The sequence below is a fragment of the Acomys minous genome (genome assembly GCF_964271855.1).
Source record: "Acomys minous genome assembly, chromosome: 5".
Classification (NCBI taxonomy): domain Eukaryota; kingdom Metazoa; phylum Chordata; class Mammalia; order Rodentia; family Muridae; genus Acomys; species Acomys minous.
Genome location: NC_140494.1, coordinates 59,613,493 through 59,630,920, shown reverse-complemented (window position 1 = coordinate 59,630,920; position 17,428 = coordinate 59,613,493). Strand labels below are relative to the sequence as shown.

The following is a 17,428-nucleotide window of genomic DNA, read 5'->3' as shown; positions in this document are numbered from 1 at the left end:
GAGGGGAGGGAAAGGGAGGGAGAAAGAAAGAAAGAGCTCATTAAATAAACACAAACACCTAACAGTAGCACAGTCACCCTTTTGTATAGGTGGGAAAACTGTCTCTGGGACTGACTGTAAATAGAAAGGGAAGCTGGAGTTCCCTATAGAAAATGTTAAGTTATGCACGTCATTCGTGAGCATCACTGGGAAACCTTTGTGTCATCTCTGCATCACTTGGAATGCCCATTGTCATGTAAATTGTATGGAAATGGGTTATTAAACCGTATTGTTTAGGGAATAATGACAGGACAACATCGTGTTTATGTGAACCATTATTTGTGCTGTGGTGATTGGCTAACTCTGTGGATACAGAATCCAAGGATGTAGAAACTCTAACTCCTAAGTTACTAAGATGCTTATGGAATGCTGGGGAAGAAAACTTTCCCTGTAAGAACCTTAGGCTGGATGTCATTCGGGATTTGGTAAGGTCACAAATTCACCAGGAGGAATCATGGGCCCACTAGCTGCGGCCATAGCTGTGCTGAGAAAATTGGGAGAATCACATGCCTAGAGCCTAGAGCCCCTCCTTAAGTCTTTGCTAAATAGCTCACTATCCTCCATGTGACAACTGCCTGGGAACCCACTGGGGATGGCTATTTCTTGATGCTGTTCCCTCTTAGCTGGTGGGAAGATTCCTAGAGACATTGTCCATTGGCTAACACTTCTGTACATGGAGCTATTCTGTACACAGAGCACGGGAGATGGCAGCTTACCTAGGAAAGGATACATTTTTTTAAAGATTTGATCATATTTTATTGATACATATATGAATTCATAGAAAAACCTCCAAAATTAAAGTATAGCAAGCAGCAACAATAAAATTGAGGCCAGCCTGGTCTACACAGTGAGACCTTGTCAGAAGGGGGAAATTAAGTAAAGTAAAAAAATTAATTACATTTATAGAGCCCTGAGCTCAAATGTGGATGTTGCCAGTTCTTTATGGAAGGAGGGTCCGGGCATCCGTAAAGTATGCCAAGAATGCAAATATTTTTGAAGATCTGCATTTACTTCCAGTAATAGAAATCTTGAAAAATTTAGCAATAACAAATATGAGCAACTAGCAACAATACCCTTCTGTATTTGTTATAGACAATTATGGCTGATAACCTATTCTGTGAGTTGAAATATTAATTTTTCCTCTACATTGAAATATTTAGAAGAGGGTTCTTCGAGAGAACAAAGTTCTCAAAATGGAGATGAGTAATATAAAAATCAGTGCATCTGACAATCTGCTTAGGACCTAGGAGAGGATACACTCTTGTATACTCTGAAGCCAAAAAGAACAAGGTATATAAAAAAAAGGAAATTGTAAGGGCATTTTCCTTTCTAGAAAAACAGCAAAGATGCTAGACAAGAAGAAGCGCACTGACTGACAGACACATGTCAGGGGCCTCACTCAGGATGTGGGTAAGACAAGCATGTTCCTGTGGTATCCATTTCCCAAACAAGAAAAGTAGAACCTGGTCTCCCGATTTATGAGAAAAAAGGGCAGAGCCGACTAAAACTGTCCGAAGAAACAACCGAGGAACACACGGCGCACTACGGGTTGGCTAGAGCTAGCTGTCAGGGGCTTCTGCTTCCACTGGGTAGCATGGCGTCTTAGCTGATCATGGAAAGGACTACCTCAACATCGCTTGACATTTATGGACAAACATCTCTCGTCTCACGGGCCATGAGACACACTAGGTTAACACACTAGAGGTGCAGGCACCATTCCACAGCCACATGGAATAAAATCTGTATGCGGTGCTTCCGTTTCCACCTAATCAAAAAACAAACAAACAAACAAACCCAATAATCCTACCCAGGATATAAATATACTGTGGTTCAGTTAGAATGAGGTGGACATTTACAATTCCCCATAATTGTATATTGTTTCCTTAACTTTTACCACAGTCTTAACTTCCTTTAAGGTCTACACATCAGTGCTGCTCTGTCTGTTTCCCTGGTCATTGTCATGAGTCTATTCCATGTATTCATCCTCTAATGTTCACCAACTTCTCCCTGATTATCAGTGAATGACTGCGTCCAATTCCCTTCCATTCATTCCTGTTTTCATGTTGTGTTTGCCTACCTAGAATTTAGTGGTACGTACAATCATAAGCGCTCTCATTTTTCATTGCATTTACCCAGAACCTGCATTCAAAAAGCCATCATTTTTATGTCTTTACTTCTAAGGGTGAAATGAAATGGGATGGGGAAAGTTATAATGAATAAACACAATAAAATAAATTAGTATGTGTTCCTTAAATCCAATCAATGCCCAGTCCATTGGAGAAACCATTTAACATTTACCATCTTAAATGAGCTTAATAAGAACAAAATGAGGTAAGTATATTTTTATTATCTTATACATTGTGGCAGCAAATGTCTTTAGTGCTTAGAGATCAGATATGCGAGCCGATGATTATTAATGGGTAGTGCCTACTGTTTATTCCCAGTGGTTTCTGGACAACTTTCTAACAGACACAGGTGGCATTCCTATTTCCTTAAACCATTAATGATTTCTTTGTTCTGAGAATTTTTGAAGTCTTTTCTTAACTTGATGCAAAATATATCATAAAATGTTATAAAACATATATCGTATACCTATATCAAATTATGAAACTGACTTTATATATATGTATAATTTTTTTAAAAGAACATTGAATGAAAAATGTATGCAATGTGAAATTTGTAGTCAATGTTCAAATATTTATTTGAATAAAATATTGTATGACCATAGCCACCTTCTTTTTCATTTTTCCTGCAAAACTATAATATCAAGATAAGTTACTTTAAAAATTACCATTTAACAGAGGTTTTTGAAACAAAGGTAGAAAGCTCATAAAAGAAAATTTCCAGTGAGGCATTCTTCTGGCATCTATTTACTCAATGTATTGTACTTAATTATTTTTACACTGTTCTAATACTACTGTGAACACCAGATGTTGATGAGGAATATTTTAAGCAGGTAAAACTTAGTCATATGCATGAATAAATATAAGAGAAAATGCAAATGTAAAATGCCTATTTTCGTTAGTAGGAATTAAGTAAAGTACCACAAATTATCATTAAGGAATTTATTATGTTTCATTCGCTCCGATTATTACACATCAGCATGTACCTTATAGTCTTCATAATCCTTACTATCGAGTAAGTCCCTTTTGTCCAGTTCTACAGTATGGTCTTCAGTCACCCCGGTAGCATCCTGTCTAAGAGAAGTCTGTTCATATAAGGGATTTCCACTGAAAAACAGTTCTTTCCAATCATGCATCAGCTTATGTGGAATAAGACTATTGGGACAAAAGGAGAAAAGGAAGTCATTAATGAATATGTGCACATAAGTGAGGAAACGTCTGTCTTAAAGGCACGTTGGAATGCATTTATTCTAGTCATTGCTCACAGAAGTAGAATCTTCGATCATTTAAGTCATGTCCTCAAGTGGCAGCCGTTTTATACCAAAGCTGGGAATTGAAAAGCTTAAGTTTTTGGATAATGCTCATGGTTTTAGATAAACTGTTCTCTTACAGCACAGGAAGGTTTGAAGAACCAGCGGCACTAAGCACCATGGAAGCTGCTGACGTTTCACAAGGGACAGGAGCAAATGCGGAAGAGGTTCAGCTGAGAGCCACACAACAGGGAGAACGCAACAGTGTGGCTTGACCCCACTTGTTGGACTGAGAAAAGCCTCTTTGAGGAAATGTCTGCTAAGCTGGGGCCTAGAGAGTGCCTACAAGGCAACCGGGACAGAGCGACCAGAAAACACCTCTGAGAGGAACAAAATGTATGAAGAGAAGAGGTTGGCATGACTCTGACAATGTCCCCAAAAGAAAAATGGCTCATCTGGAATCTGACACAGGTAAAAAAAAAAAATAATGTGTTTGCAGCATGGATGGATCTAGAAGAAATGCTAAGTGCATCACCCTGATACAAAAGGGCAAATGTTTCATACATTACAATACGGACACTCAGGGGCTGGAAGGAGGCCCACAGGGACCTGTTGTCCAACAGATCTATAAACCCTTCCTGTTTAAAGGGTTATGTGGTCAAGGGTCTTGAAAAATCAGCTTTCACCATATTCAGGCATCAGTTCTCTTTTCTTACTCCATCACTGACCAGAGTGGATAGCTAAAATCACCCGTCTTCCTTCTTACAGTATTTTAATATTCCTTTTAGTGCTGATTTCAGTATGACATCTATGGATGTTCTCTGGCTTTGTAACTGCAATCCATAAAAATTGCTCCACGTATTTCACTCACAAAAGGAAATGAAAACTAAAAAAACCACCACAGCTATTTGGCCTTGCAATGTCAGCAGTAGATAAAATGGCTAAAGCAGGGTTGCTTTTTAAGAAAGCTTCTCTAGTCTCTAAGAATATCGATAACCTTGCTCCCTAACACTCCGGCTCACACTCTTCCCCATCAAGCTGCTGAGGGTCCAGAGGAAGAAAACCACGCGCAATGGCTTTCGGCCTCAATATCTTTCTTTCTTCTTAAGTGTAATTCATTTAAAAACAATATTTTAGTAATCCTTAATGAGTTTTATATGATATATTGACCATTGTCTTACCGCATAGCGCCCATATCTGCTCCTTTCTTTCCCTCTACCCCATACCCTTTTAATTTTTTAATGCATTAAATTGAAATTGAATTACGTCACTTCTCCCTATCATTTTCTGTCCTCCCAGTGACCTTCACTCAAACCTCTACAATACTCCCCTCTCTCAAGTTGATAACTCATCTTCTGTCAGCCACCATCCTTCATCAAAGAAGCTTTCCTTTAAGCAGATGGGGGCAATCACAGATGGAGACCATCACAGATGGAGGTCATCACAGATGGAGGCCATCACAGATGGAGGCCATCATAGATGGAGGTCATCACAGATGGAGGCCATCACAGATGGAGGCCATCACAGATGGAGGTCATCACAGATGGAGGCCATCACAGATGGAGCCCATCACAGATGGAGGCCATCACAGATGGAGGCCATCACAGATGGAGGCCATCACAGATGGAGGCCATCACAGATGGACGGCATCACAGATGGAGGCCATCACAGATGGAGACCATCACAGATGGAGGCCATCACAGATGGAGACCATCACAGATGGAGGCCATCACAGATGGAGGCCATCACAGATGGAGGCCATCACAGATGGAGACCATCACAGATGGAGGCCATCACAGATGGAGACCATCACAGATGGAGGTCATCACAGATGGAGACCATCACAGAAAGCCATACTAAATGCAATGCCAAAATTAAAAGTGTGTCGAGCCCAAGCAAGACATGTTTTTATCACGGTTCTTGAATCTGTGACTCAGGGAATGTCACCTAAGAGAGGGCAGAGATATTTTAAGAGCCAGGGTGTCAGGGAGCCTGCTAACAAGGACTGAGCAATAGTCATGTCAACAGACACGCTAATGTGGAAGTGAGAGATTGGTCTGGGGTTCACTCCTAGACATAGAACTGCAAATAATTAACTGCAATTCTTAAGATTTACTGTGGCAGCTGGCCGTGGTGGCGCACGCCTTTAATCCTAGCACTTAGGAGGCAGAGGCAGCCAGATCACTGTGAGTTTGAGGCCAGCCTGGTCTACAAAGTGAGTCCAGGACAGCCAAGGCTACACAGAGAGACCCTGTCTTGAAAAACTAAAAAACCAAAAAACTAAAACCAAAACAAACAAACAAACAAAAGATTCACTGCAGTTTCAGTGGCTAAGGCAACACACTGCTCTTCTAGAGGGTCTGAGTTCAATCCCCAGAACCCACATCAGGCAGCTAACAACTGTCTGTAACTATAGCTCCAAGGGATCTGATACCCTCTCTGTGGGCACTAGCACACTCATACACACATACATACATAGGTTCATACATAGATTAAAAATGCTAAAAATTTATTAAAATGCATGCATACTAGCTATTCCAATCACACAGATGATTCAAATTCAATCATCTTATCTAATATAAATAAAATTATACTTTGCTATTACGGTCATGATAAGGCATTATGTAGTTTAGACAGAACAAATGACCACAGAATCACTAGTGTGACATTTCTATAGCCTTATTCTCTTCTCCCGAAAATCCTTTCTTTAGTGCCCTGACAATTGCTAATAGGGCTCTCAGCTTCTGTAAATCTATAACTTCAGAAGTGGGATCAGGCAGTAAAGTTCTTGGCTTGTAAACAAGAAGACACAAGTTCAAATGACAGAACCAATGCATGCATGTGTGCATGTGCGCGCACACACACACACACACACACACACACACACACACACACACACACACACACACACACCCGAAAGCCTGGGGTGATAGTACATTGTTGCACTTATAGCACTGAGAAGGCAGAAATAGGTAGATCTCTGGCTTGAAGGGCAGCCAAACTAGCCTGTCTCTTAAGCTCCAAAAGTTGTGGGAGGCAGAGATCCCCCAAAGCCTGAGAGCTTGAGCTTAGTCCCCAGCAACTGTTGTAGAAGGCGAGAATTAAATCCTGCAATTAGTTCTGTGGCCTTTTCTCTGACCCCATCTGATGCACCCACAGACATGAACCTGAACACGCACACACACATACAGACACACACACACACACACACACACACATACACACACACACACACATACACACACACACACAAAGATCTAATACATTAAAACATGATGATGAATGTCTATAATCCCCACATTCAAGAGGCTGTGGCAGGGGCCTTTGAGTTGCTAGCTAATAACCAGGCTATACAGCTATAAACTCTGTAAGTGGAATCATATGGTACATAAGATTTAGGGATTGGTTTTTCAATCAGCATAATTATCTGGTTGTGTTGTGTACCAATAATTTATTCTTTTAATTGTTCAGTATGTTTCATGGTATGGGTGTACCATAACTCAACCATCACTTCCTGAGAGACATATGGGTAGCTATTAATTTTAAGCCATTTCTATATGGATTCTAGAAGTATACATGCATAGGTTTGTGTGTCAATGTTTACCTGAAAGGTTCTAGGGAAAATACCCACATGGAAGTTCTACATTCAGCTTTTTAAGAAACTACCAAACTCTTTTCCAGACAGGTTCTTCCATTTTTTTTTTAACCACTACTAAAAACAATGAGAGATTTCCTATGTATTGGTGCCAGCAGCATTTGGTGTCATTTCCCCTCGTTTCAGGCATTCTGATAATGATCTCTCACTGTTTTCTTAGTTTAAAAATTTCTAATGTCTATTGAGGTTGAAATTTTTGTATGTACTGTTCAGTAATGTTTTTTTCTTTCTTTGATGTATTCTCTAGTTTGGATTGATTTATATTTGTTTTCAGGTATAGTTCTTTTTATATTTTTCTGTTTCTTAAAATTACACATTCTTTGGTAATTTCATATATGAATACAGGATATGGAGATCATACCCAACTCACCCCACTCTCTAACTCGTCCTGGGTCACTGCCCGCATATTGCCCTCCTCCTCCTTTGCTCTGCCCTCCTCCGTCCTCACAGTCCACTGAGAGTACAATTAGCGCTGTCCATAAGCAATGGATGAAGGGTCAGCTGCAAGCACGGACAGTGTAACCATGGGCCACGCTGCTGAAGCAACCTGACCTGACCGAGGCCTCACCACTAACTGGGGTGCTTCTGGTGGGTGACAGCTGCCGGGGCTGGGGAAGACAGTAGTTTTCTCTGGTAACTTTAAGGAATGCCCATACCAGTTACCATGCCTCTGCTTGAAGTGTGTTCCCTAAGTACTCTCTCCAATTCTGTGACCCACAGTCTCCTTTAGCAGTTTAAGTTTTTTTTTTTGATGATCTGTCTTTTTTAAAAAATTTTTTATTAATTTATTCTTGTTACATCTCAATGGTTATCCCATCCCTTGTATCCTCCCATTCCTCCCTCCCTCCCATTTTCCCCTTATTCCCTTCCCTATGACTGTTTCTGAGGGGGATTTCCTCCCCCTGTATATGCTCATAGGTTATCAAGTCTCTTCTTGGTAACCTGCAGTTTAAGTTTTATAAAAGTCCATTTATTGACTTTTATATTTTGTACAGCAAAAGGTTTTTCATTGTGACAAAGTAAAGGTTGCTATGTTTTTCTCTTACAAGTCATGACTTTGGTATCAAGTCTAAGGCCTTTTTTTGCCTATTCATAGGACAACAAACCATTTCTCTCACATGAAAAATTTTATAATCTTAATTTTCATTGAATTTGTATATGTTATGTGAAAAGAAATTCAAAGTTCAGTTAAAAATTTTATTTTTGTGCCTGTGATTATCCAGTTACCTCTGTATTATTTCCTAACAAAGGCTTTTTTTCCCATCAAATTATTTTTGAATCTTAGCCAAAAATTAGGTGGGTGATTTTTGTGGTAATCTGTTCCTGGGTTTCTCTGTTCTGATGAAGTGATCTGTGTGTGGGCCAACATCTCACGCTTCTCATGAGCTGGGGAGTTCGTTCCTTCAAATTCATTGTCCTTTTCTAGGTACTTTCTTGCATGAATGTACTAATTGTCTCATCTATATTTACAAAAAGCAGGTAACAGTGGCTTCATAAAGTGAGTTGGCATCGCAGTCATTTTAATTCTCTAAAAGGCATGTGTATAATCGTTTTGGAAACGAAGCCTAGTGATTACTTCTTAAAATGCTTGGGAGAAACACTCAGCAATAATTTCTGGGATTAAAATTCCCTTTGAAGACCTTTAAAATTATACCTTCAATTTCCTTAAGAGTTATAGGCCCATACAAATTCAACTAGTGATTGAGCCTGCAAATTTTCATATAGGTGCCTTGTGGCATTTGTGTTCTCTGAGACATTAGCTCATCTTTTCTGTTATCTGCTGTCACAGTCAAACAGATATGCTGGAAATATTTTATTTTTCTTGGCTCGCAGTTTAGTAACACATTGTTGTTGTTGTCAAAACATGATGCCTTTGCTGTGTACCTTTTTTCTCTCTTGCAATGATACCAGTTATGTTGAAGTAACCATCATCTCATCATAATCAATCTTATCTGTAATATCCCTGATTCATATTTTAAATATGACAAGGTCATATTTAAAATTTATGAAAATGCAGTTCAGTTTCTAATAGCACCATATACTGTCTTTTTGCTTTTTGTTTGAGCTCTTTCAGGTTCTTGACATGATAGTCATCAAAGACTTTTTTGTTTGTTTGTTTTTGGTCACAATTTAGAATACTTTGCATCTCCATTTTGGTTGCTTTTTTTTTTTTTTGACAATGCTGTGGTAAAGGGAAGTGGAAATATTGTCCTGTTTATGGCAAATGTGGGTAAAAGCCCCTGAGCATCTCCCATGGCACGTAAGGAAAGGAGCACGTCGCCACTGTTGGGAGGAGGTGGGAATTTTGCTGTCACGGAGTCTCTACAGGCTCTACTGTAGAGACCTTTGTACGTCTGGTCGTGTTTCCACCAGGCCCCCTCCAACACATGCCATGGAGTATGCAGGAGTTTTCTGCCATGCTCAGGTGGGGATGGAAATCCATGTCTCCTTGCCATCGTCCTGATGAATAAATAGGTGGCGTCCCTTTTTACACTGCGAGCTTAGATGAGGATTCCTGCCCTTGCTGGCATGAGTAGAGGTGAGGTTACAACTTTGCCTGTGGAACTTGGGTGGACAACAGTCCTTATCTAAATTTTTTCATTTTGCTAGTTTATTTCTTTTATGGAAAATCAATATCATTAATGTGTCTGAAAAAAATCAGATTTTATTTATGATATTAAGAAAAATTAAAATTTATAGAGGTCATTACTAAACAAAGTTAGACCATCTCACTTTTCCCCCATGCTAGCCTTCTTATGTGTGCTTTAAAGTTAGGGTGTTTAAACATATGAAGTGGGAAGGATAGGGACAAGTGTATTTAGTTTGCTATTCCCAAACAGAACTCCATTTGCTTTTGTTTGAGGATATCCATGTCTAATTATATTTTCACTTTCACCACTGATTCATTTCATTTTTAACATTAAAAGCTCTTAGTTCTTGTAATATATCTATTTTTAGCTATTACAACGATTTGTGAAACTTTGTTTATTCATCACTTCTGTATATTTTTTCTTAAAATTTCAGAACATTTGAATTTATACTAATTTAATATAATATAACATTATTATATGATATGTAGGTATATATAATATATATACCTAATAAAATATATAATATGATTTATAAATATATTAAAACTTTACTGTTTAATTCCTTCATCTTTGAGTAAGTATAATTTATTTTCTGTTTATTAAGCTGCAATGTATTTCAAGTTCAAAATGTGTCATTACATGGTTAGATTTACTAAATGGCATCAGAAAGGCTCTCCCTTGCCTGTAGGAGAGATGGGATACTTTTCCTCTTCTCTCTGTGGATTCCATGGGTCTTTGCCTTGTTCCTTCCATTGTGAGCTCATCGGAAGACCTCAGCCTGTGGCCTGGAGCAGGATGCCAGCTAACTGGACCATATGGCCCCCAAGTTTTCTTCTGCTTTAGTGTCTAGCAAGGCATCATATACAATAGGCCTGTGAGCCTAGATATTGCATTTGCCTAAAAGCCTTCAGCGAGGGCCATCTCCACTAGGTTCAGTAGACAAAGAATACACTTATGTCATGCTTACATGAGAAACTCTCTGACTGTCATGTGCTGGCTGTTGCACATACCTAGAATGGAAACCACACAGTAGGCTGTGTTTCTTTTCTTTAGCGCTAGGAAGGTAAGGGGCAGTAAAGGACGAATCTGCTGCCTCAATGTGTTCCTAATTTGTAACTTCAGATTTACTTCACTTAAAAATTTAAATTATTACACTGGCTTTTTCTTTTCTTTTTTTTATTTTGAACATTTCATTGTAAATATATTGATTTCTTCTAGACAAAAGGTTTGGTGAAAATAATTTAATTTTTAATAGTCTTCAAATAATTTCACCCTCTAGTAAGTTAGAAGGGTCTCATAAATAAAAATTATTGTCTTGGCAAATGACAATTCAGACCCAACTGATGGAGAGATGAAGAAAGATGCCTGTACCCCAAATAGTGCCACAAAGTAATCACGGTCAGGCCTTTGCTTCTCGTTCTCCGCTCATGAAATAGGCTTAACCTCTCGGTTGCATCCCCTGTGCAGTCTTACCAGTCCCATATCTGTGGCGACTGTGCTGTGCTAATTATGCAAAGTGATACTTACTTATTTGTCAGCAACCGATAGTCGGCCACCTTGGTGCACAAATCAAGTATCTGATCCAAAATTTCTGAACATATCCCATAATGCTTCTTATAAGATGCTTGGGCCCTTTCCACGGAGATCTTCTCATGAATTTCCTTCTCCCTTAAGATTTGTTCAGCAAATTCAATCTTGGCTTGTTTGGCAAGAGCCTAAAATGACAAAAATGAAACTTAAATGCAAGTATTGTCATAAACATAGTGTCATAATAGCAAAAAATATAATAATCTTTAGACAGGATGCACCTTTCCTTTACATTAGGATTTAGCCAATCAAGAATCATCCATCATTCCTTAATGCACTAAGTATTTGGTGTGACAGCAATGGCCGTACTAGAGAGACTCTATACTTAGCTCATCAACACAACACTAAAGTGGTATGAAGGGGAAAAGATCAGTGTCACAAAAAATAAATAGGATCTTAGGTTTTCCTGAAGGTGTCCCAGTTTTATCATTTGCAGAGAGTCAAAGATCACAGAGAATTACGCTACTCTGGGTCAGATGGCAGGCATAGCTGGCGCCTACACGCTCCGTGACCAGGGCCCATAACCAGCAGCATCTGCTTTGACCACTGGACTTACACATTTCAGATTTTACTGATTAACTGGCAACATATGTGGTAGCTACCTTATTATAGTGCTTTGAGACAACACACTTTAACACATCCTAAGTGTGTAAAAGCCCTTACTGCCTTAGTCTTTATATATGGATATTATTCATTTGTAGAAATCTACTTCTACCAAAAGTTGTTAAATATTTAAACATCTCATCCCCACCTTCTACTCGATTGCAACTGTTTTGTTTAAGTCATTCTTCACATGAATCGCAGGCTGGCCAAGCTGAAAGGAACACGATGCTTAGTTGAAGGATGCAAATGATCAAATGTTGCCTTTCAGAAAACTATAGCAGCTGCTTCAGAAATCAGACCGTGTGCTACGCTGCCTCACAAGTAAGATCTAACACCTGTGACTTGATTCAGCCAGGAGAAAACAGAAATAAATGTAGCTTTTGCAGGAATGGCCTTCAAATTCAAGCCCCAGGTTGTGTACAGAATTATAGTTCCAGGTACTTAAGAACTCCAACAAACCACTTATCCCCACAGCAAGTTTCAATTTCCTCAAAGGAAGGTATTAATAATTTTCTTACACCCAGAAAAATTAGCTGAACTGTGTCATCCAAACAAGTGCTTTTCATCACTGTGCTGTGCACCTGACACGCTATTTGACTTTTAAACTTTTGGCTTTTCTTTCCTTGTGTGTAAAGCTTACATAGACATAAGTGCTCATGTGTGGATTTTGCAAGAATTGCATATGCGTGCAGTGAGAATAGTGCAATTGTGGTTCGAAGCCAATGCTCAAATGTGATTAATTATTATTCATAACAGTAGGTGGCACCAATATGTAAAATCAAGAGCTGCTAGTCTAGATGAAATGTGTTTTTATCATAGGGGATCACAGAAGAAGCCAGCAAACTGGTAAGGCGAATACCATTTCCTTGTGTCCTGAAAGACCTTCTCTCCTGTATAGGCACATTTAAGAATGCTTTATTAAAGCAAATGCAAGCTACTTGAAATGTTGATCGCAATAAATTTGAGTTCCCCAATGGGAAATAGAAAAAAATTGAGCCAAGTAATGCATTGATAAACAAAGCTATTTTTGTTATGAGAAACCACACATAAGAAGTTCAGGAGAAATGTGATGTGGTAAATGAGTAGCAGGTCAGATATTTTGATTTTCAAGTTTCAAAATAATATCATAGTAGCAAAGAGTGTATCCAGGAGACAGATCGTGACTTCTGGCCGCTCTTCTCATGGAAATAAATTAGAGCATCCTCTGCCTCCTCATGAATCACTATAGTCTACAAGAAGGAACAGTACAATATAGGCCTGGGAAATAGTGTTCATATCAAACAGTGATGAAATTACTTATTTAAAATTAATTCTTTCTTGCTGAAAGAAAGCTTCGGTAAAAGTCTCATTCTGGCTCAGAAAAGCCTCCTAAAATTGTTCATTCTGGTGCCCACACTAGTAGCTTCAGTGAACTTTAGACATGAGCAAGTCCCTAGGGTGTCTGAAGTTAAAACGTAATGATTTAAAAAAAAACCCATGATGTCTCAGGGCTGGGACTGCACGCATGCAAAGCTAGAGTCTCAGGGGCCAAAGTGCTCCCTGAGCTGAGCTTGGGTCTCGGGGGCCAAATCGCGCGCCGAGTCCAGTTTGGGTCCCAGGGCTCAAACTATGGCACCAACCAAGGACAATACATGCAGTAAACTTTGAACCCCTACCCAGATCTAGTCAATGGACAGGACATTTTTCACAGTTGAGTGGAGAGTGGGGTATGACTTTCACACGAACTCTGGTGCCCTGGATGGGGGACTGACCACGTCCCCTGGATGGGTTGGCCTGGTGGCACTCAGAGGAAGGATAGCAGGCTACCAAGAAGAGACTTGATACCTTATGAGCATATACAGGGGGAGGAGGCCCCCCTCAGTCACAGTCATAGGGGAGGGGAGTAAGGGGAAAATGGGAGGGAGGGAGGAATGGGAGGATACAAGGGATGGGATAACAATTGAGGTGTAATATGAATAAATCAATAAAATTAAAAAGTAAATAAATAAACACGAAGAGGAGGTGTACGTCATCAGCCTTCTGTTAGCAAAACGCTATCTGAAGAAAGTGGAGAGATGTTCTTTAGGTAGTCAAGGAAAATGCAGATGAACCAAGTGTTTCAAAAGATAGGACCACACAGGGTGCACCATGTATGGCTGCCTCCTCTTTGTCAATTATAAACTGATAACCAAGTAAGATGTTTAGTGATTTACCCAATATGATTTTTAATGGAGATTTTACTTACCGCTTCTTTATCAAGAGCATCCTGGAAATCCTTAAGTCGTCTTTCTTCATATTGTTTCTCTCTGAAAATCCTATTTTGCCACAAAACTTCCTTTTCGTGCCGGACATGCATGAGCTGCACTGCGATTCTGCGCTCTTGCTGGGACTGGCGCATCAGTCGGTGGATCAGCTGCTCCTCCCGATAGGCCTCCTGTGAGAGAGAGCCAATGCCTTGTCAGAGCTAAGCCCACACTACCTGCTGACAGGGAAGTCAGTTCGCAAGTAATGTGTGAAGGCATGACTGTCATCTAAGTCCACTTCTGCCCATTGGGTTAAAGTTGAAATCCAAACACACACACACACACACACACACACACACACACACACACACACACACATGCACACACACATACACACACACCCCACAGCACACACACACACACACACACACACAGACAGACACACATGCACACACACATACACACATACCCCACAGCACACACACACACACCACAACACACAAACACACCACACACACACACACACACACACGCATGCACACACACACACGTTCAAAACTTGCAATACAGGCCATTTAATCATAGAGATTTAATACTAGATACATTTTAGAAACATGGTACTGAATGAAACTCACAATTGCTTCAAATAAGTTACTTCCTTTAAAAATCTAATAAAGACAAATTATGCAAGTTCAAAGTTTCTCTACTAGTGGTGCAATTCTCAATTTATAATTGGGTTTTCAGAAGTTTGGAAATTAAATCTATGCACTTCAGCATAACGACTCTTTGTGTGGAGTTCAGCTTTGCAGGACCCCTTTCTGATTAGGTGCTGATGAGAGGCTTGGGCAAAATTCAATTCCCCAGGCCATCAGGATTTCTTTCTCTAAACAGAGGTATCATGTGAAAAGGGGAGGTGCATGTAGTTCTCAGCGAGGACTTGGAAGAACAATTGTGTCTCTAATTTGACACTCAAGCATCTGATGATTTGTAGAAAAACTCTGGGATCGATAATGATACGGTCTCAAAGATTGTCTGCAGCTAGAGGATTATAGGAGGAATAGTATACATTTTTCAGATGCAAGATACAAAAACCACTCTAAGGTAAATGCTGAAAACTGGAACGTTAGGCTTATTTTAAATTTTTAAATTGAAGCTCAACAGAAAATTAGGACATTTCTTCTGTTCACGAGATGCCTTAAAGTCATGAGAAACTTCACACACCAGGTGTTCTGTCTCGTTATTAAATTCTAAACACAGGTCATTGTTAATAATTCTTTTCACCTTGCTATGCACTATTAGAAGAAGAGCGAAGTGTAACAATGAACACATGTTCTCCATTTATTCACATCACTGCACTGCGACCTTATATGACCAACAAACAGTAGAATCTATTGTTCTAATCCTTAACTATGGCATATGATGTATCATTAACTTGCCCTGATAATCAGGACATCAGCCAAAACCACCATCACCATCACCACCACCAACAAACAAAACCCCAAACAAATAAACAAAAGCCATGAAAACTATCAAAGACCAGCTTTGACATCAACTGGGGGAAACTGAGGAAGGGTGAAGACCGGGTGGGTGGCTGGTGACCCTGCAGACTTTCTCTGAGAGCAACTCTCCAGGCTGGAACTGATTGTTACAGGCAATGGCTTTCACTGATAGTGGTGGACTCAGGGGCCATCCTGTATTTGGACTGAATACACCAACAAAGCAGGGGATTCATTTCTATCTAAATTGTGTTTTGCATATTTTGGAAAGATTTCAAAGAATATCTAATCTAGAATAGTCTCAACTTGATTATAGGCTTTCCCACTTCTCCCATGAGGTGAAGCTAAAAGTTTACTTCAGTAACTATTAGCCAGTTTTCTAATTAGCTGTTATGAAGGGACAGGCCACTCCCTGTACCATGTATGAATGACCAAGTGGCCAGGGTCTATAGTCACTAATGAGGAATGAGGGTACTACGAAAATTTACAAGTAACGATTTTGCTTTTCTCAAATGAGGATTTACCTATGCCATCTGACTCAGAGTGACAGACAGCACATATGCAAAACATTTATTTGTGTAAATGCAAGGGCTTGGATTATGAAGTTCTTAGCAATGTTGCTGCAGAACTAACATCAAATATCCCACCTCCTGTGCCTCGTGGGCTATTAACTGGTCCATCAACAGCCTCCGTCGCCTCTTCTCCCTTTGCTCACGTGCGAAAGCATCTTCTTCCAGGCGTTTCTGGATCTTTTTAATGTAGTCATCATCTGAGTAAGTGTTGAGCAACTCGGCAGCGGTCTGGTCGGTTGTTTCTAAAGAAGCCTTGGATGTACTGAAAGTAACAGATTTTCGTTAGACTTTGACACAGTGTGATCACATGTCCTTTCCTTGTAATGATGGAAGACTTCTTTGTTAATTGTTTAATATGAGCATCAGATAAGTGTTGAAGCCTGTAGCTTATTGTCAATTCCATTTGCTTTATCTCTCTTTTAACTCTATCTGGCTGAGGTCCTTAGCGTAGCCTTTTTTTCTTAAGTCCGTCTCTCCTTTTCTCAGTACATATACTCTCCAGTCTAACTAGATACCCTGGTTTCTCTCCTGCATCTTTCCATTGGCCTCCGGGTTCTTCTGTTTTAAGTCAACAGTGTGCAAACTGGGAATAACCAAAATGTCAGAGAGGACACCTCAGTGACAATGATATATAAATTAGATATAGATATGTAGATTATATAAATATATATTATATAGATATATAGACATATGGATCAGATAGATATAGATATAGACTAGATATAATCAATGTTAGCCTATGAGAATACAATGCCTCTATATATGGTCCTATTCACGACTCTGTTCTCACATACAATGGTAGAAGACATCCTAAGTATTCCCATAAGGCCCTATGACTTCATATGGCAGTGGAAGTCATTTGTCAGTTGAAAGTTGGCCTACCTCTCATGACTCAGCATAGGTTGGACCTGGCATCAGCACAGGTCTTCCCAAAAGAAGATGAACACCTTAGTTCATCTGACATAAATATTCAGTGAAATAAATGTTTCCTTAGCATTAAATTTATAGTCTTTTAAAAAGTAATCATTAAAAATAAAAGAAACATTTTATGTGTATAGCAATTGAGTCATCAATTCTCATCTGCATCTGTCTTTAAAAAGCCATTAGAATGCCACAGCACAGCTGCATAATATATATGATAATGCTACTGGCCAAGGAATAATGAGTTCCTGTTATGAAATATCATTTTTATGTTATCACTAATACAACAGAATTTATTACCAAACAAAAGCATGTTACTAAAGTGTGTCATGACTAATCAGTCATCAGTTTTCATATAGGCAGAATGAC

At 39.4% G+C, this 17,428-nt stretch overlaps 1 protein-coding gene and 1 long non-coding RNA gene across 4 annotated transcripts in view; one reads left to right on the top strand and one right to left on the bottom strand.

The window, feature by feature from the left end:
• The window catches only part of LOC311597252, a 14,465-nt gene extending 9,112 nt beyond the window's left edge, over positions 1-5,353 (top strand). Inside the window, exons 2-3 of the long non-coding RNA XR_014779149.1 lie at positions 3,555-3,883; positions 4,712-5,353. This is a non-coding gene — a long non-coding RNA (uncharacterized lncRNA). The remainder of the gene's footprint in view (positions 1-3,554; positions 3,884-4,711) is intronic.
• The window catches only part of SPEF2 (sperm flagellar 2), a 168,584-nt gene that overhangs the window by 113,767 nt on the left and 37,389 nt on the right, over positions 1-17,428 (bottom strand). For all 3 annotated transcript variants that reach the window (XM_084781449.1, XM_084781450.1, XM_084781448.1), the window contains exons 7-10: positions 16,214-16,400; positions 14,073-14,261; positions 11,186-11,373; positions 3,149-3,317 (exon numbers count right to left, since the gene is read on the bottom strand). In XM_084781449.1, the coding sequence (XP_084637575.1) occupies positions 3,149-3,317; positions 11,186-11,373; positions 14,073-14,261; positions 16,214-16,400 (733 nt within the window). The remainder of the gene's footprint in view (positions 1-3,148; positions 3,318-11,185; positions 11,374-14,072; positions 14,262-16,213; positions 16,401-17,428) is intronic.